Source organism: Macrosteles quadrilineatus, unplaced genomic scaffold (genome assembly GCF_028750875.1).
Source record: "Macrosteles quadrilineatus isolate MER2022 unplaced genomic scaffold, UCM_ALF_1.0 Scaffold_2__2_contigs__length_208266976, whole genome shotgun sequence".
Taxonomy (NCBI): Eukaryota; Metazoa; Arthropoda; class Insecta; order Hemiptera; family Cicadellidae; genus Macrosteles; species Macrosteles quadrilineatus.
Genome location: NW_026542595.1, coordinates 206,659,418 through 206,684,924, shown reverse-complemented (window position 1 = coordinate 206,684,924; position 25,507 = coordinate 206,659,418). Strand labels below are relative to the sequence as shown.

Genomic DNA, 25,507 nt, shown 5'->3' with positions numbered 1-25,507 from the left:
TAGTTAAGCTACTTGCAGCTTAAGTTGTTGGCCATCGTTAGTAGAATAAGGATAGATCTCTAAGGTTTTAGAATAAATTTCTACATTGCACACCTCCCTCCAAAAAAAATGTGCAATCTTTTGTGTTGAAAGATAACAATAGAAAGTGGTTTTGTAAAGGCCAATTTTTAAATGTGTTAGTTCTAATAATAGATAAAATAGCAACCGTAGAGTTCCTTCTGCAATAAAATTCCAATTGCATCTTTTTATCTGGAAAACAGTGTCCTCAAAATAGTTGTGTAAATTGTATCATAATTATTCACAAACATTGATTTTAAAAATCAAAACAATCAATGGTATGGTAGTTTCAAAAACTATATTTTATATAATGTAAAATGTTTTTGCATTAATATAAAACACTTGCTTGTGTTTTAACAGTTACAAAGGGGGATTGAAATGCAAGATCATCAATACCTCCCCAAGTTAAGGAAAAGAAGAAGACCACCAAAAAAGTTAATGCATGAAGAAAGTAAGTGTTACAAAAACCCTATAAAGTAAGCAATAATTGTTATACATAGGCAATCATTACTAGGATTGCTTTCATAGCAGTGAAAGCCAGTTGAGGGGAGAGATCACGTTTCATGGTTTTTAATAAAGCAATAAGTAAAAAAATGTTTTTAGTTATAATAAACAGTTAACTATTTCATCATTTTAACTTATCAGTTTTTCTAAGAACTATCCAACATCTATAACAAGTTTCATAAGTAAAGATGTGGACATTACATACATAGGTATCCCTTTCCTACTAGTCACCTAACAAAGTGGGTTTCCTTGCAATGATTATAATACAAACAGTTTCTAATTGCTGCATTTACTTTCTTTTCCCTCACTCCAGTACTCCAACCAAACAACACAAAACAGCGTGCTTTTATTAGGCACGTAATACGTGTACGCTTGAAAATAAGTTGGCAACACTTAAAGATACTACCACTACGATCAGCTGTTGCAGTCATATCATTCAACGCTTGGATTTAACCTAACCTAAAACGTGGTGTTTGGTGTTTGAAAGACTAATTATTTCTATGCTTTATTATAACTGTAGAAAAAATATAATATGTAGCCTACGAGTGCAAATTGCCACTTCGCATTTACTAGTTGACAACACAAGTGACTACTATTTCATCAGTATTTTTCCTGTGTTTGCTTGCTAATGTCATCTGGTGATCCAACCACAGTTCTGGTTGATCCCGACCTTGAACCTAAACCAATCGACATTTTCTCAATCTTGGCCTGATTTTGCAATTCAGGCAGAAATCATCCTGCATGGATCCATATGATTACAAGATGTAACTTTTCATAGACTTGGCTGTTTTGAGAGAATTGTACAAATAGTTGTCACCATACCTTATGAGGTTTGTTTTCTTAAATTTTGTACATTTAGGCCTGCAGGACGTCCAGTCGGGAATTTCGGGAAATTCGAGTAAAAGTCGGGGATTTTTAAAGGTCAGGAAAAGTCGTAAGAAAGTAATGAATTTCAACCGCCTTCAAAATTAGAGCTAAACAGGTTCCAAAACTTGAAATTTTTTTAGAAAAAGCGTTCCAAAACTCTGCACTGCTAGCCTTTACTACTTCCTCCACCACTGCCTACATCGTGGACCTGTTTTCCTTCCTTCCCATAGCATTTTAATATTTGAGATACGTTAATCTAACTGCCCCAAAGCGTTCCCACACTCTGCACTGCTAGCCTTTACTACTTCCTTCACCACTTCCTACGTTTAGAATTGATAGATTTTGGTATCGACACTCACTATTTGTTGAAAAATAACGTCTTGAAAAATATGGAATTAGTCTTTAATTTTAAAATGGAAATAAACTAGACACCCTGTAGGTATTATCAAATATTGAAATTGGCTTTGTCTAAACCTTCCAAACATTTGACAAAACAACATTGGTAAGTTTGGCTAAAATATGTTCAGCCGTTATTGAGTTAAGGTGTTAGAAAGTTTGCATTGAAGTCGATCCCTAAGAGCTTCGCTTCGCTCCGTTCAAATATAATTTTCACTAGGTTAATCAGGTTTCTTTCAAAACACCTGTGCATGTTTAATTTCAGTGCTGTAGTTCTAAAAACGGTAAGGCGCATGGATTATATGATCATGAGCATGAATACATGATTATAAGGTACTTTGGTAATATAACAACCACACCGATAAATCCATTATTAAATAAAATTTTAATTAGTTGAAATAACAAAATCTTCCTAACCTAACCTTACCTTTTGTTTATAATTTTGTGAAATATTCAATTGTATGTGAAATGTTCAGCTGGGATTTTATAATACAGATAATTTATTTATTTGGTCACTCACACTCTACATACTTTTGGGATATATCCACATTGTTTGGTTCTATAGCAAGGTAGATCGGTAAATTCACCTTAGCACAACTTTGCATCTAAATACTAATTAGAAATGTTATGGAGAAAGTGAGTTAGACCAGGTTCTGTAAGAATCTATCTGATTCTAAGCCTATTCAGTATACTTTTGCAAATAAGCGAGATGGACCAGGATGTGTAAGAATGTATTTACCTCAGATTACTACCGTGAGATGCCGCCTGATGTGCTCCCAGGAGAGTTACTGGGTGCCGAGCGTCGCAGTGAGTGGGAGTGTTCCACCTGCGGCCAGGTGGAGGAGAACGTAGCTGCGTTTGCTCGACATCTCAGGACTCATCTCCGCCTGTCAAAACCCTCTCTGCGCTGCCCGCATTGCAAGGTCAACTTCCGCAAGGACATTGTGAGTAAACATTGATTCATGGAATTCTACTGTAGACATTCTCCAATTCGTGGCTTAATAATTATTTTTCCCTAATATTAGAATGCACTTAAAACTTTTCAAACACAATCCATGTCCAATGGTTATTTTAAATACTTTCTTTACTGTTGAGAGTGGTCAGTGGATTTTCGTGTAGTAATGTCATATAATAAAAATACTACACTGGCCATTCGATTCTTTCTTTTTTTGTAAGACAACCACCACTATCCAACCATTGCTTATATTATATTTCAAATCTAATTTAAGCAACAGAAAACTCATTTTTTATAAAAAATTATTATATTTTTGCTTTTGAATACATAAAAAGGGTTAAATTATCTGATTTCTTTTTCAGATTGATCCAATTTAGTTGATCAATCCAACAGTAATACCTATAACCTTTAATTCTTCATAAAATTCAACGGTATTCTATAATATTTCCTATGTATAAAAGAATTCTATAATCATATTTTCTGTTCCAGAGTTATCGAATACATCTAGAAATATGTAACAAAAAAGCACTGGAAAAAAACTCTAATGCAAAAAATTTATCAGACTTAGGCCTAAACCAAACCATTTATACTGTAAAAGTCGTGAACCCTGGTGCAGCAATATCGTCAGACGTTATTAGTGTGGATGATAACAATGTTACTAGTCAGTCAGTCAATGTCGACATTTCAAAAAACCTACATCCAGAAGCATTTACGAACTGTAAACCTGATAGTTCAAGTATCGATACAAGCAAGAGCATGGATTTAGCAAATAACGCTTGGAACATTTCAGAACGACATGGGGAGACGGACAAAAGTGAAACTATTGCTACACAATCAGCGTGTCTGAGGCCTGAAGACAAGATTGATAAGAATAAAAATTGCAAGTTTCAACAGCTACAAAATGGAGAAGAAAACATGGAAGAAAATCTTATTGTAAAATCTCATTTGAACCCTCCAATACTTGACCTGAGCGATGATATTGACTTTCACCTGACCAAGTCCTTTGACGAAATGATCAGTGACGACTGTAACTTGAAACATAGTAGAACTTTGGATTTGTTCGGAACAGTGGAGCCGTCCTTGATACCCCCTGATGTTACCAATCCTCATAACTCGTCTTTGGAATCAACATCTTTCTATTCCCTCGAGAAAAACGAATTCCTTCAGACAGATTTTGCTACTTGCAATGATGTTACAGATGAAGAAAGGAACAGAATCGTTGAAAAGTTACTGACTGAGACGGAAGATAATTTTTTTGCCAGTGACTATGAAATAACCGATGGGTGTTGCAGCGATAATGCGAAAGTGGATCAGACAAATGAAGAGACACACGCAAACAAAGTAGTGACGAGAGATAATCAATCTAAGGTAAGAACGATTTGTCAATTGTACAGTTTTATTTTACTATTTGTGTTGTTAGATCAACTGTTTCAAACAAAAATCTTAATAGTTATAGTTATGACACTTTGGTAAATCATATTTATCAAGATTTTTTTGCAAGAGGGGAAAAAATCTGTTTGCTGATGCCTTTGCACACTAAGGGTATGTGGGGATGCCACTTTCCAATTCTTCCGGGCAACCCACTAAAAACAACCCCTAACTAGCCACAGGATCACCTTTCAGCATTACTGTTAGCAGCATTACTGCATATCTGGTCAGGATGGTTTTTACTGTTTCAGTTCAACAGCTTTTCTCTTCCATAACCTCACGTATGAAACTTTCTGTTGTTTTTCAGTTATCTTCTTTCTCTAACATTATTGATTAGATTATCAGCTCTGACCCTCTGGCTGAGGCTTTCCTCCATATTTTGAGGCTCGTTTTCAAACTTTGGGCACCAAAAGATTGCATGCTCTCTCTCGTCTCTGAGGTTTCCATAGTGTAAAAAAAGGTATCTGCCTCGACCTTTTGAATCCTCACGAGGTAACTTCTGAAGGCTCCATATCCTGTCATAACTTAAATGAGTTCGGAAACCAGCATGATCGGACCATAGGAACGAGGATTTACAGGGTATTTTATTGGGTAAAAATTGTTTTTTCTCATTTTTGACCCTCAAAACACAAAATTTCTCTAGACCATTTTTAAGAACTTTAAAAACCAAATAATTGTTTGTACATTTATTACTTACGGTGAAAATTAAAAAAAACTGTAAGTTTAAAATTCTCATGTATTTTTAATGGAGAATATTGTAAAATGTTGTAGTTTGCTTGTTTATGGATAAATTTTGATTAAACTTGGCAAATTTATTTATTTTATGCTAAGCTATTTATTAATATTTTACTAAAAACACTTAATTACCCTCCCTGAAGCAGCAAACCTATGTACTTGTTAAACCTAATGCTAATGAAAATTCAATCAGGCAAATGGAATGGAAATTCGCTTAGTCTGCAGGTTTGCTGCTGCGGGAATATTTTGCTCTTGAGGCGATCTATACCTTATCAGTTTCCTCTGAAGCAGTCTGCTTTATCTTCATAGACTTCTGTAGGCCTGGATGTTACTTTATTAGAAGGTCGATTGGTAGCGTTCCAGCCATATCAAAATTAAATTTCACCCTGAATACTATACTATAAACATAAAGCTAGGTGAAGCTAAAACATTAATTCATATTTTAGGCCTACACCATGCAAACTAATTAAAAATAATGTTTGTTTAGATTGTTGAAATTGGTACTCAGTTGCCATTTTTTTGTCATTGGCTTTTAATTAATGATTAGTCTAAGTAAACAACCTTTTTTCTGTGCAATGTTTTCAACACTTGTTGATCATATTTGTTCTTTCCAGCCAGGTGGAGATTTCAAATGTGATATTTGTTCCAAAGCCTTTACCAAGTCAATATACCTATACAGACACCTAAGAAAACACACTGGGGAGTTCAAGTGCAACAGCTGTTTTATGGTAGGTTGGTTAATATTTAATAAATAAAATTGCAACTTAACTTTGGCTCGGCTATTGATATTATTCATCAATATAATGACAGCCATGGATGAAACGTGACCTTAGACTTAACAATACAGAAGTTCCAGTAAATTAAAATTTTAAGATGCAGAAGTTTACTAATTTAATTTAAGTCAGCCTTGAATCTAAATAAGTTCTCATTGATAACCTTTCAAGATTAGAGGCGGTTTTTACGTGATCGAAACAAGCCCCAGCTGTCCTTTGTATATTGGGCATTTATAACATGAGATGTCCTCTATGATCTGTAAAATGAAACTCAGAATATACTGGCTATACTCTATCAAAATGTGTAGTCACTGAAAAATGGGCCTACTGTGGGTAAGATAATCGGCTGAGGTATTGATACGCTGGGCTTTCTTTTGTAGGAGCAGGATTATAGAAAATGTTGGTGATTGTCTCCATAATACAATGCCATAGGTGATATGGCTATGAAAAACTGTATGGTAGACATTAATCAAATATCTTTTTGTAACAACATATTTTAGCTTCCTTAACAAAAAAATAGCTTTTGAAAACATGGTACAAACCTGCAGGACATGGTCATTCCATGTTAGTTTAGTGTCCAGCTAGAAGCCCAAAGGATTTACAGGTTCAGAAAATACTTCGGGAACATTTCACTTAAGAGTGTAATGGATAGATTGATCCTTCTCTGCATTGAGTTGAAGTTTGTAAGCTAAGATAAGAACCACTCCTACAACAGGCTGTCTGCCTTTACTGAAACTCCTTAAGATGTCCTGTCTTGAAATCTGGTTGCGTCTGCAAAGAGCTGAGACTGGTGATCGTATTATTAATTGTGTTCATCATAATTATTGTGTACATTACCTATAAGCGTATTGTAATTTAGTCAGGATGGGAATCAAACAATTGTTAAATCTATTGCACAATATTTTTCTTTATCCCCCTGTAGTTGAAAACAAACCGTGAGTGATGCATATGTCACATATATGGTGGAGAATGTTATGGTATTTACAGTTAGTTTGGTCAATGTAGTGTATTTCATATATTTATTTTATTTATTTATTTATTAAACATCATCACATTACATCAATTCTCTTGACAGGTGATTTGTCACAAAGTCTAATACTAATACTATACTACATTTTAAAATAAAATAGCTTACAAAAGAAATAAAGCATATAATAAGCTACAAACCTATGGGAGAAGCAATATCTTTCAAATATACTCATTTTCCAGATATTCCTCTAACGAGTAAAATGCCCTCTCCAAAAGGAAATTTTTTAAAGATAGTTTAAATTTAGAGAATGAGGCAATGTTTTTAATCCCAGCGGGTAATTTATTGTAAATTTTTGGTCCCATATACTGAGGGGATAAATGAAAGATTTTAAGCCTATGTTGAACTGGTTTTATAATATTTTTGAATCTTGTGTTATGTGGATGAGATTGTTGACAGTCCATGAATGTGTCAAAATCGCTTTTAACCATTAATGCCAATTTGTATTATATTTTATATTATTATATTATTATATTATATTATTATATTATTTGTACTATAGTACACCTTGCTGTATATAACTATTGTCAATGTATGTATCATGATGGCAGTGTTTGAGTGAATAAACCGTTGCCGTGGTCCGATCATCACGCCACCCTCAACCGACCAATCACAACACAGCCTGACCACGCTCCTATTTTCCCGGCTTTTCCTCACGGTCTTCCAGCAGCTCCCGATATGTAACCATCTCCGTGTTAGTCCCGCCCGTATCGGCCGCGGCAATTTATTACTGTAAAATGTGTATTTATTGACTCTATCTACATTCTTAAACTACGGACATTCCAATTTGGCGACGAGGATGCCTTAAAGAGCCATTCCAATTTGGCGACGAGGCAGTGAGAATTCACGTAACCGGCAAGCGGAAGAGCTGTCGCGTGTGTGCAGAAGATTGTTTCAGGCAAGCGGAAGGGCTGTCGCGTGTGAACAATTAATTGTGCGACCAACAGTAGAAGGACTGTCGCGATCGCGTCTTCAAGGAACTGTGTGTGAACTGTGCAGTGAGAGTGAAAAAGTGCAAACTGGACATTAATAGGACAGTAACGAAAGGTAAGAGTTTGCAGTGTAACGAGACATTCGGTGAGTCGTAAATTAATTTATATGTCAGGAGTTTCACCAGTTTGTATAGATAGACTATTTAACGAGTATAAAATGGCAGGTCTTATAGGGTCTATGAATGCGTTTGATGTAGCTGAAGAAACGTGGTCCTCATATATAGAGAGGTTATTAATTTTTATTGACGCTAATGACATTAAGAACGAGAAAAAAGTGTCTACTTTGTTAACGGTCATGGGTTTGAAAACGTATAATTTAGTGAAGAATTTGTGCGCACCGGATAAGCCAGCGGATAAGACATTTGATCAAATTGTGGAGTTAGTTGAAAAACATTTAAGTCCAACGCCATCGTTTATAACGGAACGTTATAAATTTAGTTTGAGAACTCAGAGAGAACATGAGTCAATCTCTGATTACGTAGTGCAATTAAAGGAACTGTCGATGTTTTGCGAATTTAAAACCAATCTGTCGGATTATTTGAGGGATAGGCTTGTGAGCGGTATCCGAAGTGACGTCATCAAGAAACGGTTACTCGGCGAGGCGGAGCTGACTTTTGAAAAGGCGGTAACCATAGCAACCAATATGGAAATGGCGGAGCGAGGTGCAGCGGCGCTGATGTCGGGCATGCAGACAGCGCGGGGTCAACAGCAGACGACGCAACTTCACTACAACGCCGGGCGGAAGGGGCCGGCGGCGGCGGCGCACAACAACAACAGTGGCAGTGGCAGTCATGGAGGCCAACGTCAACACTACCCACAACAACAACAACAGAGCCAGAGCCGGTCAACCAACTACAGGAGGGAGGAGAGAGTGTCAAGTGGAAGTGACGTGAAGTGTTTTTGCTGTGGAAAGCTAGGGCATAGGGCCAATGTGTGCAGGTTCAAGTCATATAAGTGCAATAAATGTGGAAAGCTAGGGCATTTAGCGAAGGTTTGCCGAAGCCAGGACAGGGGTAAGCCACTTACATTTCATAATTCTAGTCATAAAAAATATAGTAAGCAGCACTATGTTGATGAAAATGAAGATGGACATAATGAACAGACTACAGAGAGTGATTATGATTTAACTAATCTTTTTGCCTTAGATAATGATGAGAGTAATGTAGCAAATGATAGGGTAAGGCCTATTATGGTAAATTTGCAAGTTGAGAACAGGTCTTTGAATTTTGAAGTTGATAGTTGCGCTTGTGTAAGTGTCATTAATGAAAATTGTTACAAGGAGAATTTCAGCTCATTGGAGTTACAAAGTACAAATTTAGTATTAAGTTCATATACTAATCAGCCTATTAAGCCACTTGGTAAATTGAGCGTAAGAGTTAAGTACAGAGATGTTATGAAAGAGTTAACCTTGTATGTGATTGCTAAGGGCGCGAATCCTTTGATGGGGAGAGATTGGATTCGAGATCTTGAGGTTGTAATTAAGATACCTAACGTAAGGAGCAAAACGGTGTATGCTAACTCAGGTCAGAGTAAAGCTTTTTGTAATGTGATAGAAGGGGAGTCTAAAATCGTAAGTGAGTTGTATCAAAAGTTCCCGGAAGTATTTACAGACAAACTAGGATGTTATAAGGGCGAGTCGGCTAGGTAAGTGTTAAAAGATAATGCAGTCCCTAGATTTCTGAAGCCTAGGCCAATTCCTTTTGCCCTAAAGAGTAAAGTAGAAGCAGAGATAGATCGATTAGTAGAGGAAGGAATCTTGTCACCGGTCAGTAACAGTGAATGGGGAAGTCCGGTTGTTCCGATTATTAAAAAGTCAGGAGAGTTACGTTTGTGTGCTGATTTTCGGGCTTCTTCACTAAATGATTCCTTGGTAATTGATAGACATCCAATACCTAGAATAGAAGATCTTTTTAACACCTTACAAAAGGGTAAAACCTTCTCTAAAATCGACCTATCTCAGGCTTATCAGCAAGTGAGTTTAGATGAGCAGTCAATAAAGTTGTGTACCATAAGTACTACAAAAGGGCTTTTCATGTATAACAGAGTTCCCTATGGTGTGGCGTCAGCACCAGGTATTTTTCAAAGGATAATGGAAACCATTCTTGCAGGTATTCCAGGAGTAGTTTGTTTCCTGGATGATATTTTGATTACGGGTGAGAACAATGAGGTACATAAAGAGAGGTTAATTGAAGTGTGTAGTAAACTTAAAGCTAATGGTTTGACAGTAAGCAAGAAAAAGTGTGAGTTCTTTTGTAAATCGATTGAATATTTAGGGTATGTTTTGAGTGAGGAAGGTCTAAGTACCTCACCGTCTAAGATAAGTGCTATAGAGAAAGCTCCTATACCAACTGACGTGTCACAGCTAAAAGCATTTTTAGGCATGGTAAATTACTATGGCAAGTATGTACCCCATTTATCAACTATCGCAGCCCCTTTGTATAATTTGTTAAGAAAGGACAGTGTTTTTGAGTGGACAGCCACCTGTGATCAAGCATTTAAGCTAATCAAAAGTAAATTGGTGTCAGCACCAATATTAGCACATTACGATCCTAACTTACCTGTAAGCCTAGCTACTGATAGCTCTAGTTATGGTTTAGGGTGTGTACTAAGTCAGAGACAGAAAGACGGTTCAGAGAAACCGATTTGTTACGCTTCACGTACATTGTCAAAAGCTGAGGTAGGCTATAGTGTCATAGACAAGGAAGCACTAGGTATTGTGTATGGGGTTAAAAAATTTAACCAATATTTGTATGGTAGGAAATTCGTTTTAATTACAGACCATAAGCCTTTGTTGTCCATTTTCGGACCTAAGAAAGGGTTGCCTGCGTACGCAGCCAGCAGACTTCAGCGCTACGCGCTCTTCCTAACTAATTACGATTTTGACATTAAGTACGTGAGGTCAGAGGCAAATGCCAACGCCGATTGCCTATCTAGATTGCCCTTAAATATAAGAGATTTTCCTTTTGAGTCAGACGATGTAAACTATGTTGGCACGTATTTGCAATACATTCAAGAAAATGACATTCCTGTTAATTTTAATAATGTAAGAGAAGAGACAAAAAGGGACGTTGTGTTAAACAAAGTTTTAGGTTATGTTTTGTATGGCTGGCCAAACTACGCACCAAGTACTGACGAGAATCTAAAACCCTACTACCAGCGACAAAGTGAATTAGCTGTTGAAAACGGTATCATTATGTGGGGGCATAGAATAGTGGTACCTCAAAATTTACGGAAGTTGCTTTTGTCAGAATTACATTGTGGGCATCTCGGAATTGTTAAGATGAAAGCCATGGCCCGATCGTACTTTTGGTGGCCTGGTCTAGATGCGGATATAGAAAATTTAGCTAACAGCTGTTCACTCTGTCTGATGGTACGTCAGAGCCCAGCTAAGTGTAACTTACATGTGTGGGAACATCCCAAAAACGCATGGGAACGCCTACATGTTGATTTCTTGGGCCCTGTTAATGGTAAATTGTATCTCATCATAGTTGACACTCACAGTAAGTGGTTGGAAGTAGAAGAAGTGAGCTCTACGGCAGCCAAACAAACTATCGCTAAGCTCAGACCACTATTTGCGAGATTTGGTCTTCCCCACCAAATAGTTTCTGATAACGGACCACCGTTTACTTCTTGTGAATTTAAAGATTTTTTGAAATCTAATGGAATCACACACACATTGACACCACCATTTCACCCAGCTACAAATGGTCTAGCCGAAAACTCTGTCAAAAATGTTAAGAAAAGAATTAAGCTAGCTATTATGAGTAACGACAGTGTAGATTTATCTTTGTGTAAGTTTTTGTTAGCTTATAGAAATTCTGTGCACTTAACCACCAACGAAACCCCTGCAAAATGATGTTTAATAGACCATTAAGGTGTAGGTTAGATTTGATCAGGCCAAACCTACCACAGTTTGTACATGACCGACAGAGTAAACAGATTCAGAATTATGGCGGAAGTAAGACCCGAGTGTTGTTTGAGGGTCAGCCAGTAATTGTTCGTGACTATAGGGGTAAAAGTAAGTGGATAGAAGGTGTAGTAGTTAGACAATTAAGTGCAGTGTCTTATTTGGTTAGGTTGAAAAATGATGTAATATGGAAGTGTCATATTGACCAAATAATAGGGGTAAACAGTATACCACCCACTTTTAGTATTGACAGAGAAGCGTCTGTACCATTGTTGCCACCAGGTCCGTCAGGTGAGCAACGGCCAGTAGTAGTAGTGGGGGCATCAGCTGTTCCAGGTACACCGCCACAACAATCGCGTAGTCCAAAACCAAATACACCACACCGCGCGAGCACTACTAGGCGGAAGTCTGACGTCATAGCAGACATTCCTACTCCACATAGTATAGTAACAGCTGATAGTCCAAAACAAACAGTAGTAGACCGACGTTACCCTACTCGGGAACGTAAACCAACCAAGAAACTTGACTTGTAAAATATATGTACCTATAACAAATGTTCTGGATATTGTTTTGAGTTATGATGTATTTATATATGCTGTGTTTATTCATTGTTTTAACAGATTCTATATTCTTTTATTTGTGTGTTACAATTGATTTTTATTATTATTATGGTATAATTTTTTGTTTGAGTTGAATTTCAGATATCATAACGGTTCAGTAGTATTTTATTGATTTTATATTATGTGTGTAACTATTGTTGTGTTCTTTTACAATGCGTGATGAGTATTTTGCTGATAATTATCGTGTTATATTTATGTTCTAATTCAAAACAGTTTTATCAATTTTATATATGATTTGATAGTCATCAAAGTTAAGGGGGAGGAAATGTAGTGTATTTCATATAGTACACCTTTCTGTATATAACTATTGTCAATGTATGTATCATGATGGCAGTGTTTGAGTGAATAAACCGTTGCCGTGGTCCGATCATCACGCCACCCTCAACCGACCAATCACAACACAGCCTGACCACGCTCCTATTTTCCCGGCTTTTCCTCACGGTCCTCCAGCAGCTCCCGATATGTAACCATCTCCGTGTTAGTCCCGCCCGTATCGGCCGCGGCAATTTATTACTGTAAAATGTGTATTTATTGACTCCATCTACATTCTTAAACTACGGACATTCCAGTCAAGACAAATGTTAAGAGAGTCGGACCGTTGTCTGTTTAGGTGTTTGCACGTAACGAGAATCTGCAGAACCATCGACGGAGCTGCTCCATTGCGAAAGACACACAAGACTCTATCAGGCAGATGCGGATAGTCTGCAAGTATTGTAGACTCCAGTTCTACTCTCTCTCCTCTTTACATCAACACATGGAGGAACATTACTGCAGTGGTAATTATTTACTTTTTACTTTAGCTGTCCGTCGCCATTGGCTACAAGTCTGTGCACCAATCTAAAGACAATAAAGAACTTGTAAATTAGTCAACGTTTAAGTCACATTCATAGGCAAGCCAGTGATAACATAGTGCATGCGATTGGTCTCGAACCAGCATGTCTTAGACATTACAACCATAGATTAAGTATATGCTCTCTCTCATTCATCGTTCTTATTTATCAAGTACAGGTCTATCTTGATGTTAGTTCTATGCAGTTAATGTATGGTGTGATTTGGTTTACTATTTCTTCTTGTTATTTCACTTTTTTAAAACTAGATTAACCAAATAAAATTGTGTAATTATTTACATTAGCTTGTCCTCTGGTTCTAGAACTAAACAGTAAAGCACAACATTATAAAATTGACCCTAAAACAAGAGAGAGAAACATATTATCCACACTAGTGCTCAATGTCCCCAACAATAAAAAATTAACAGTAGCAGCAAACTCACACGTTAATTTTTACTTCCTTGAGGATCGTAACTTATTGTTGCAGTTAAAATGATTATATTCATAGAATAATAAGTTGTAAAAAATTATGTTTTCTATTATTTCTAGGTTTTATGCAAAAATAACCATTAAAAAATCAAAATAAAAACAATAAAAACCTCCAAGAGATATCATGTCTTTGCGATTTAGCACTTTTTGAGAAGATTTTTGTGATAAAATATCCCGTCATTTTTCTGCTGCCCATTACTCTGAGTTGGTAGGACTGACTGCACTGGATATGCAAAATATATAGAAATATGAAATGTTCCAGGTGACACGTGGAGTTGTAGGTGCCATCTGATCTCAAATAGTGCAGAACTTTTTTTGACCCACAACTGCCCTTTCAGCAATGGGAAGACGTGCACATTATGCGGCAAAAAGTTTAACTCCCAAAAAGAGTTTATTGAACACAAAAACTATCCGACTTTAAGTGAGTTTGCATTGATATCCTTTCAATTTAGTTTTTATCATTCCCCCTGCAGGATTTGATAAAAGATTTTATTTCCAGTTTGATCCTTTTTATTTATATAACTATCCGATAGGGATGGTCAAGTCTCGAAATTTCGGGAAATTTTTGGGAAATTTTACATCTCGTTACACGAGACGAGATTTCTTTTTGGCCGAGATTTTTATCGAGACGAGAATTAAAAAAAAAAAAAAAAAAAAAAAAATTTAAAAACGCCTGCAGAAAGTAAATGCAATACCCGCAATACAGGAGCGTGTTGTAGTTGCGTTTCCTTTGCGAAGGCGTTCTTATTTAATTAATTCTTTTAATGTAAATATTACTTTAATTATTTTAATAATATTACTTTAATAACATTTGAGAAGTTTTGTTAAGTGTAAGCAGTGTGAGGAATGTTTTATTACTATAAAAAGTCAAAACAAGTAACTATTTTATAAAAATGAATATTGCTTTTATTTTATGATTTATTTTATTTTAGGATAAGTTGAACTCTATCCTAACTGATATCACTATGTTTCCTAATTGTAGGCATTTTTAATAAGTTAGACGTGATTAATAAAAAAATGTTATGCTGATGTTTTTTAATAAAAGATTGTAAATATTCTTGCCTATTATCATTATTTTTGTATTTAAACAGTCATCTAACAATGTTACAAAATCAGGTAAAAATTTTGAACGTGCATTTCCCGTTGTGTATGAGAAGGGAAATCCCGTCTCGATCTCGTCTTGAAATTTTATGAGAAATAAAAAATCTCGTCTCGTCTCGTCTCGAACTAAAAATCTAATCTCGTCCATCCCTACTATCCGATATAGCTATCACTGATATTTATTTCTATATTCATTCATTTTTTATACGTAAGTGTAATATCTTCTTGACCAATGAATTATTATGCTATCTAGATATAAAACATTTGAAATTTTTCTGCCGATGTTTAATCTCTTTAAATGTCAAGAAAAAGTTATTTGTTATTCATGATGAACCTAAAAATATTTTACGTAAGAACAATGAGTACATAAATAATGTATGTTAGGTTCTTCCAACCAACATGTAAAGTATTCACTCAAATTTGCAAATTTTCTTTAAAAATATGCTATTTATGAATAATTTTAATGTCACAGTAGACCGTCTATAATCCGGCACTGCAGTGATCTGGCGTTTTTTGACGAGTGTGGTGGGGTATTCAAGTTGAGACACGTTATTGTGTAAACAGTTAAATTCACAGTGTCTAGTGTGACTGTATTTAGGAGCTTTGCGGTAATATATACATCATCATAGCCTTCCTTGATCGCTCGTTTTGTGCTTTTTAATTGATTGCGTTTTTATTGATGACATTCCAGTAATCCGGCATTTTCACTTATCTGGTTGTATCACGGTCCTATATCTGCCGGATTACTGAGAGTCTAATGTACATCTATTTATAAAAATAAAAATAAAAGCTGCAAATATTTAATTTATATGCTATCATTAGTAACTACCCCTCTCTCTTCTCTAATTCAATATTTGTTATTCTTTAGTAAATGTAAATTCATAATTTAGGCCTAATTTTTTCATCTCCAAACAATATCTGACTACCCCTACTTTACTTACACTAGCAAAAATAATCTTACCTTTCTAGTTTCTATCAATTGGTTTTGCCTTGATTTATCTTATTGAAACTTAGAACCTTAAACTTTAGAAAGATCAATACAATCCACTTTGTCTTTACTGTACAGAAAATAAACAACTGATTTTTTATGAATTGTTTTAGGAACTCACGTTAAACCAGATCGTTCCCTACTTTGTGAGTTTTGTGGGATTATGCACACAAGCATTACAGGGGCTCGTCTCCATAGACACAGACATCGTAAGTTTCCAAAAGTTCAGCGTTTTAACTTGCGAATGTTGGTAAAAAGGGTTCTGATTGACAGGGATGCTAATAGTTTCCACCCGTAAAATTTCCCTGGAAAACACAGAGAATATCATCATAATAATATTTTGTTGGGCTTAATAAAGCAACTTGTCCATGTTGAAAAACCACAAACATTGGACGGTTTGGAAGCAAACATCCGTTGTGAGATTGCTGGTATATGACCCCAGCTGCAGGATAAAGTGATCTTAAACTGGAGTTTCTAAATTGTACTTCATTCAAGCCAGCCGTGGGTCCATATGCCCAATGTTTTTAATCCTTGCTCCCCCAAACAAACCTTAAACCTCTTGCACCCCTGAGTTCAAGCCCACATGGCCCATTTATAAAAGCGGTCAGGGTTGTCACGTGTCTCGATTCTGTCGGGAGAGTCCCGATTTCGGTCCCTTGGGCCTGTGTTTATGCCCATGTTAATCCGGGGGAGTAGGGTCTGTCCCAATTTTTTCCCCAACCAAAGGTGGTGGCCCTGGCTGTATGGGGAATTATGTGTCATGGCCAAATGGATGCAGATTCAAGACTTGTACCTTTTATCGTTTCAATGTTCGTGTTTGTGTGTCTATGTACGATATGTGAATCGACGACCTTCTGGTGAGGTGAAGATGACTTCTTGAAAGCCAAAACTAGCTGCGGCATTAGCAACATTTCCGATTACAACGAAGCAGATATTTCCACCAATTCATATATATTCAATGTAATCCTTAAGCTAACATAAAAAATGAGAGTTATTTGTTTATATGGAGGAAGTATTGTTTTTGTCAAAAATTTTCGAGTTTGAGTTTTGAGTGGATATATCCATTTTGGGCCCCCCTGAACCCAAAAAGTGGTTTTCGAAGTGATGTCTGTGTGTGTCTGTATGAGTGGATGTGTACAGAGCTACAGACCACACCTGTAGTCCGATTTAGATTAAATTTGGTATGTAGGTACTAATCCATGGTATCTCCAGGCGTTTTTTTTCCATTTTTCAAAATTTGGATTTTTAATGGGGATTTTCTCATAAATAACCCATTAAATAACGGAAAAATCTGATTTCTTCGAAAATAGCCCAAACGATTTTGCTAAAGATTTATTATGTTAAAGACCTTCAGATTTTGAACAAAATTGTACAAATCCTATTTACGTAAAAATTACGGTTCAAAAGTTATTGTAAATTTTGTGTTTTTTTTTTCTACAAAATTATCATAGTTACTCCCACCGCTTACCCATTATAAAGGTTGTTGACAAGCTTATGGGAGAAAGTATGTGTCAGATTGCTGATACCGTTTATTTTATAAAGTAATTAGTAAACCTTCGATAGTTCGACACGGGCTGAGCTATTTTATCAAGTGATATTTAATGGTTACTAATGTGATTTAAGCTGACTTGAACATTAATTTTCATTTATAGTTGACTTGAGACTTAACTACTGAACAGTGAAATTAATTGTTAAGCTTTTTAGTATTTAATACATTTTTGGGTGCTTTCTATATAAGACTTGTGTTTTTACTTTCCTGTATATTAAACTCCATTTACTCGCTATAGTTCAACATTTCGATAGTTCGACATCCCTTAAGTCCATAAAGTGTCAAACTATCTAGGTACTACTGTAATTAGTTTAGTAATAATTAAAAACTTTTAAGTGTGAAATTGTTCGTCCCTTGTAATTGATCTAAATGTATTAAATGCATTTTTCAGATGAAAAAACCTACAGCTGTTCAACTTGTGGAGAAAGATTTTCCAGAATGGATGGACTAGTGATTCATTCACAAAAGCACGAAAATGTTTTATGGGTAATGAACACAAATAGCAAATAGACTGTATAGGCCTAGTTTAGAGATGAGAATCAAATAGAACAATAAATATGATCAGGATTAAAAGTACCGTAAATATGTTTTCATCATCATATGAGTTTAAGTAATTTTCAAATTATATTATGACAAAATACACGTAAATTAATTAGTAAACTTTATTCCAGAACTAATTAAACACAAAAGATAAAATGTAAACAATAACAATAATATCAACAATAATCATCTGATTATTTAAGCATATGACAATGACAAAAGCCATTGTTCAATAAATAGTAAATACCATACCTACAAAAATGCAAAGCTATAATTTACAATTGGAAAAAGTACATGCTCACACAAGAATCATTAAGCGCTTTAAACATAATAAATAAGAAGTAATAATAAATAGCACATGCATAGCAAATAACAAATAAATACAGAACCAGAACAACAATTGGCAATTACTGAGGAAAATGGTTCACCTCTTCTCTGAGACAAGAAGAGGTGAACTTTGCCGAATACAGCAGGAGAGACCATGGCAAAAATTCTCAAGTAGCTTTCAACATCCGGTAAGTCGGAATTGGAATTAGGGTAGTTAAGAGACTGGATCCACTGGTTGGAGTTTTGCAACTGACATTTCTTGAGGTCGTATACAGACACTGATTCATTCATTTATGATAAATGACCGAATTATAATTCAGTGTGTTAAGGTTCTTACGATTTTAAACAAAATGGTACTATTCCCATTGCCCTAAAAATTACGGTCCCCATAAAATATCATTTAGTTACTCCTTCCGCTTATTCGTGAAATGTTGTTGACAGGCTAATGGGAGAAAGTATGTGTAATAACCTTTTTTATAAAACTGGCTACACATTATGCATGGGAATGTAATGTATAGTTCCATAAAATCTCTAAGGTTTTGTGTTTGTTTTCTTACCCCTATTGATCTGATTGTATCAGGAGTGTCCAATCTGTTTGAAGAAGCTCAAAAGTGAAAAAGGCCTCTCCCACCACCAGAAAAGCATGCACACTGAACCTTCGCACACTTGCAGATTTTGTGATAAGGTAAAGCCACTTCTATTTCAACCAATGTATACAACTAAGTCTTATTTTTTTCTTTAAATTCTACCTGCTTCCGTTTTGCCTTGTGGTACTGTACTTAGAGAACAAGATTAAATTATTCCGATTGAAACCAAATATTTCTTTATCTGGGCTTAATATTAGAAATGTATTATTGGTATCGAAGATATAATTACAGTACCTATTCAATCTAGTCTATGCTGGAATAGTATATTTCATTACTAGGACCGAAAGTGGCATTTTCCGTCGCGCGCCCAAGTTTTTGTGTAAGGCGAAGCCGAACACAGGGAACCCCAATTTCTCGTGCAAGGCGAAACCGAGTATGTGAGAGCTATTTTCACGTACGAGGCGAAGCCGAGGACGGGAATAATGGAGCAAGTGCCGGATAATAACTTTCGGTACGAGTTATGAACGATACTTTTCATCACGACCCAAAAATACACTAACACAGAATAGCAGACCTCAGTATATTAAAAAAATTTGATTTCTCAATTGATTTGATTGAACATCAAAATAAAATAAAATCTTCTAAAAAGAAACCTACGTATATTTCTCAATAAATTTTGTTTAAACATCAAAATAAAAGAATAACACAACTTTTAAAAATACATACAGCTGATTAAAATCATTAAATTAAACCGTAACAAAACACTGGCGCGCGTAGTGAATAAATGGAGAACTAATTGAGAGCGAGGGAAAGTAAATTTAGAGCGAGGGAAAATCAGCTGATCGATTTTCCCTCGCCCTAAATTAGAGCTTGGGAAACGACTACTTTCATTGATATCAGCTGTTATCGAAAATAGTTACTTTCGTTAAGGAGTGATGAAAATATAATTTTTCCAATAGACCAAAATATTAAGAACTTGATGACGAAATTGATTTCTACTTCAGTCAATATTTTCAAGTTAGCAAGTCAATGGCATGTTGCCTGACTCTGTATAAGTTAATCATTAATCAGCAATGACCTACACAATACCAGAATCAACATGATTATTTCCAGTTAGCAAGACGCTTGCCGGTCCCCTGTCATTGAATTGTATACTGTGCAATATCTCTGCATTTTGTAACGCTGGAAATAATGTTATACCAAAACACAGATTTTTCATGGTCTGTAGGTGTTTTGTGTGTGTTAAGTTGTTAATACATCGCTGACCTTGTTTTAATTATTTTTAGATGCTGCAACTTATTGCTGAAAATTTGAAATTCCATTGTCAAATTTTGTTTATAGAATCTTGAATTTATATTCAAATTTTTCTCATCCACTGTCGGGTATCACTACTCTTGACAATCGATTCTCAATACTGATACTAATGTCCAAGAATCGGTGTTCGAGAATCAACACATCCCTAGTCCTGACAACAAAAAAACAGCTGACCTTAGTCAGTAACAAAACTACACAAGGCATCACGGTTTCTTTCACTCATTTTTGTGGTTGTAGCAAAAGTAGATCTATAGCTAACATGGTATATTTGTTCCAGAAATTCCGCCAGAGATCCAATTTTACAAAACATTTAAAACTTCACATGGGTAATTTTAGCTGTGATCTCTGCTCGGTCAACTTATTGTCAAAAAAAACACTTAATTCACATTATCTACAGATCCATGGAAAGTCAGTGTTCCAGTGTGAAGATTGCCAAGAAGTTTTTACACAGGTAAGTTGATTTAGCTTGCTTTATAAAGATATATAAATAAACATCAGTCCACTTGTAGTTCGGTTAGCTCAAACATCTCTTGCTGTCACAATGAAATTATAGGTATAGTGCAATCTTTGCAACGGCTTTCTGAAACCACGAGAATAAAAACTCAGCTCAATTTTGTGACTTTGTCTACGATTACTCTTAGTTGGTTGGTTATGCTTGGCTCAAAAATTGGGTCCCTTGCACACATCTACTTAGAAGTTATGTTTATTTAGAATGTATGAAAAAGTACAATAAATGGCTATGAACACTGTTTTCCTTGTGTTTTTTGTTTGTTTTAGAAATTGCAACTTTGCAAACATAGAAGCAGGCATTTGAGATACCAGTGTGCTTATTGCAAAGTACAATGCCGTTACAGGAGCTCTCTGAAGAGACATCTCGCTGCTTTTCACAAGGACAAGTCTAAGGAATGGGACAATACTCAATTCCTAACTAATGTGCAACAGGTAAAAGTTTCAAGTAAGTGTTAAAAACAGATCTCTATTTAATCATTTCATTTAGACATAAATGCCCTTAGTCTGTATTTTAGACTTTTGGAAGGGACAGTGTAGAATATGGTAAGATGACCTAAGTTGTTCAATTCATTATATGGTAGGCCTAATCATTACAATAAGATCAGATGTTTTTATATTTTACTAGTAAGATATTTATCTTAAGTTAGTCAAGAGAAATTTCAAGCCAAGGTTAAACAAATTGTGGATTCAACTTCATTGTTACATGGTTATCAAACCTGCATCTTTCAAGGTAGCTATGGGCTTAAGTTGAATTGACTACTTATTTTAATAGTACTCGTTTCTAAGTAGGGCAAGTTTGACTATTAATTAAACAAATAACCGATTGAAGATAAATTAATCAATTTAACCCTTAACCGCGCACGTGGGTATGACATACCCCCACGCATAACACTAGCTTCCTAAAATAGCATATGCTATCTTCTGGCCGCAGGGTTGTAAGTCTTGACCAAGTCATTGACCTGTTATCACCCCCCTGGGTCTGGCATACCCCCTCTCGCGTGCTTGTGTTACCAGTACAGTGTTCATTGGGGGGTCTAATGTACCCCCGCGTGCGTAGTAGTGTCTCAGATCTATTATCATAATTAGTATTAATAACTTAATAACTTTATCATTATAATTTTGATAGTATTGAAAGTTTGCCAAAAAACATCCATTTCATACCTTAATTTGTGTTTGTTTATGAGCTCCATTAGCTGCTCTGCAGATATCAAAGCGGTTCTCAATTTCTTTCCAAGTGTTGAGTAGCATCTCTGGAGTCACATATGGCAATCACTTCTAAAGTTGTACACGTAGGTGTGACAAATCACAAATTTTCTCAGCGTAAAAAATGTTCTTTACACAACCCTACAAAAAAGTACAAAGAGATCAAATCAATACTCCTGGGAGAACATGCAATAGGCGCTACTCTTCAACATCCTCATTTGAGGAAACAAAAATTGTTCTAGCATATCTAGATAAATTATGTCACTGAATGTTTTGTTTATTTTTTTAGTGAAAAAGAAATGCCCATCACTTGGTAATACATTAACCCTCACCATACGTTCACTTTTGGCGAATTGGGCACATGTTCCTGTACAATGTTAGTTTTTGCTGAACTCCATATTCGACAATTGTGAAGATTAACAAAACCACCTGCGTGGAATATGGCTTTGTCTGAGAACAGCACTCTTTTAATAAAATTCCAATTGTTACGAATCTCATAACTGGCAAAGTCTGTACGCTTAGGACAATCGGCGGATTTAATGTGATGTCTTAACTGAATTTTGTTTGGCACGAAGTAATCTTTTACAAATAACATGAAGGAGTGTTGATTTAGGTAAGACTTTGTCAGAACTCGGGATATAAATTTTTTCAGGCCTCTGATGCAGAATTATTGGATTTCTTCGACTTTGCCATCACTTGTTTTTGGCCGGCCAGGTGAATGTCCTTTCAAAAAATTTCCTGTGTCATAAAACTGTTAAAACCAGCGACAAATCACAATTTTATTTAAAGATAAATCAATGCAAGTTCTTTAATTTTACTACTTTATTTTTTTGTGGCATTGGAGAAGCCAAATATGTATACATAGCTCTCCACTTTCATCCTTAATTTGTTAATAAATTTGCAACAATATTTCTCATTTTTTTAGTAAACAAACACGCTGAGGGAAGGGAAGAAGGTGGTTCTGTGCCTACAGTTCACAATGCTTCCGCCAGTAACATACTGCAAACTGCTGCAGACGATTTGATGGAGGAAGACAACGTCGATGGTCAGTAGCTGTGGTTTACTTAGTATCGGAGAAAACTGAACAGGTTTTTGTACTTTTGTCAATATAGAAATCACTTAGGAACTTTCATCGTTTTAAACTAACAATACTTGTGTGTTACTGTTATTCATTTATAACGAGTTCTTGTTTAATATTTAGGTTATCATTTTAAATACTTTTTGTGGTATTCTGGTCAGTGGTGATTCACAATGTTAAATATTGTTGTAAGTTTTAAGACAAGCAACAAGAAGTAACACTTATCTCAAGTCCAGTAATTATTTTTTTAAGCTGTAAAAATCACTAAATAGTCTGGATAACGAGTTTTCCGGTTAAACCGACGTCCCCGAAAACTTGTTATGTAACGCAAATATTTGACCTAAATTAAGGAGAGCATTGTGTTGTACTCGTAAGGTCCAATAAACAAGTATAAATGTAATAATTTATAATACAGAACTATATAACTTCAATAGGATTTAGCCTAAGTTAAAAGGAAGCCATTTCATTTCCGTGTACACCACTGACATTTTATTAATAAAATAAATGAAATTATAACAAATATATACTTTTCATTTAGTTAAATTATACCTCTGTATCTCAGTCCTAAATAATTATTTAATTGAAACAGTCTTACTTTATGATGACCTTCCGTAGAGCTCTATTTTAATACAGGAACTCGTCTGTAAAAAAAATATACAAATGCATAAATATTACTAATATAACTATTCTAAATATAAATTTAAATTACCATTTTCTTTCGTACAATGTGCTTTTTGCAAGTTAACATACTTATAACCTAATTTAACATATTTTAGAATTTGAGGTTAACCAACAGTGAATATTATTTTCCCATATCCATGTTCAATAGTATTTTTAATACTAATTTTAATTTCAGATTTAACTTTCCTAGATTATAATGGATAATAATATTTTGTACTTACAATGTCTACGAGATTTGCCTGCCATGAGATACAGAATTATGAATGAAATCAAACTTTGTGAGGGAAATGAAAAAAGAAACAATGTTACCACTACAAACAATTAAAATAAATCAATTATGCTTCTTACATACTATAACTAAATTTGCTGGATTTTTTTTTATAAACTAACAATACAAGAATCAGTATAGTGTTTAGACACGTAATCACTGGTCTCAAATATTGCCTACGAGAACAGTCGTTTCAGTACAGCCCACTTCCTACCGATCTAGTCCGGTTAAACCGATGTGCTGATAAAAATTTTCCGGTTAAAGAGATGTAATTTCCGCCGAGTGTAGTCCGGTTAAACCGTTCCGGTTAAGAGGGAGTCTACTGTATGTTTATTTTTCTTTGTACTTTAGATCCCGATGAAGCCATGGAGGATGTGCAAATGCCAGATATTTCTCAGCTGACTACTACAAACCTGGTCACAACCATGGCAGATGGTAACACTCAGAATGTCTCGTTCGACATAAATGTTCTACAAGGAACTGACGGTGAGTGAGAGATAGTGGTGTAATTTTGTGTTCTCGAGTGTAAAATACGGGAACATGCACCTGTTCAATAAAATCTGTGTAAAATATGTTTTATAAGTTCAGTGAACACCTTTTTCTCTACCAATACAATTTTTTTGTAGCGATAAAATGAAATAAAAAAGCTGCTGATGATTAGACAATAGACAATAGACAAATAATCTTTATTTACACATTCATTAAGAATAGTAGTAGCGTCAATTTACAATTTTTTCTAAATGTTTGGTTGAGGTGTTGTTTAGTCAAAGACCTGTTGACGGTATTCTTCTAAGGAATAGAAAGGTCGATTAATGAGCCATTGATGCAAAGCTGGTTTGAGGTCATCTTCTGACTTGCTTCTTAGATCTGGAGGTAGCCTGTTGTAGATTTTCATTCCTGCGTATGAAGGTTTCTTTTCAAACTGTGTCGTGCGATGTTGTGGAAGGTTGTACTGCATGGTGTTTCTCAGGTTGTGTTGGTGCATTTCGCCACGCCTTGTAGGGTTATTTCTTACTGCAAATAACACAACTTCCTGGATGTAGAGTGCTACAAGGGTAAGTACTTTGAGTGACCTGAATGCTTCCCTGCAGCTGTCGAGTCTGTGGAGTCCTGCAGTTATTCTGACTGCCTTTTTTTGTTTTCTGAGAACTCTTTGCATGTTAGTGGCAGAGGTTCCACCCCATGCTACAAGTCCATATCTCATATGCGACTCGAAAAGTGCAAAGTATGCTACTTTTGTTGTCATGTCATCTGTTGCATTTTTTATATGTTTAAGAGCATAGATGGTTGAACTTAATTTTTTACATATATTGTCCACATGAGGGGTCCAGGTTAAATTCTTGTCGAGTGTGATGCCCAAAAACTTAGCTTCATCTTCCACTTCTACATCTGGGAGTCGTGGCACTTCTTGAGATTTACGGCCAAAAGCTATTTGAGTTGTTTTAGACGTGTTTACTGCGAGATCATTGTTATAGCAGTATTGGTAGGCCATACTGAGTGACACATAGGATTTTACTTCTAGATTTTCAGCTAGTGGTTCATTAAACACTAAGGTTGTGTCATCAGCATACATGAGAGTAAGGCAGGCGTCTCCTATTTGTTGCGGCAAATCGTTGGTAAAAAGAATAAACAGTACCGGACCCATAACTGAACCTTGGGGAACTCCTCGATTTATTGGTTGAAAATTTGATCTTGTTTTTCTTATTAGGCTGTTATCTCTGTGCCTTAGTTCTACAAACTGACTCCTGTCTGTAAGGTAGCTTTGAAACCATTCTCTTACTATC

The 25,507-nt window shown here is 35.5% G+C and overlaps 1 protein-coding gene across 2 annotated transcripts in view; it reads left to right on the top strand.

The window, feature by feature from the left end:
- The window catches only part of LOC128985678 (uncharacterized), a 56,067-nt gene that overhangs the window by 4,931 nt on the left and 25,629 nt on the right, over positions 1-25,507 (top strand). The window contains exons 5-17 of one of the 2 annotated variants that reach the window (XM_054405449.1): positions 418-508; positions 2,569-2,768; positions 3,269-4,147; positions 5,557-5,670; positions 12,872-13,037; positions 13,840-13,998; positions 15,780-15,875; positions 17,607-17,701; positions 18,663-18,767; positions 20,381-20,434; positions 20,761-20,938; positions 22,622-22,741; positions 24,075-24,209. In XM_054405449.1, coding sequence (XP_054261424.1) covers positions 418-508; positions 2,569-2,768; positions 3,269-4,147; positions 5,557-5,670; positions 12,872-13,037; positions 13,840-13,998; positions 15,780-15,875; positions 17,607-17,701; positions 18,663-18,767; positions 20,381-20,434; positions 20,761-20,938; positions 22,622-22,741; positions 24,075-24,209 — 2,392 coding nt within the window. The remainder of the gene's footprint in view (positions 1-417; positions 509-2,568; positions 2,769-3,268; positions 4,148-5,556; positions 5,671-12,871; positions 13,038-13,839; positions 13,999-15,779; positions 15,876-17,606; positions 17,702-18,662; positions 18,768-20,380; positions 20,435-20,760; positions 20,939-22,621; positions 22,742-24,074; positions 24,210-25,507) is intronic. The other variant, XM_054405450.1, reaches the window with a different exon arrangement.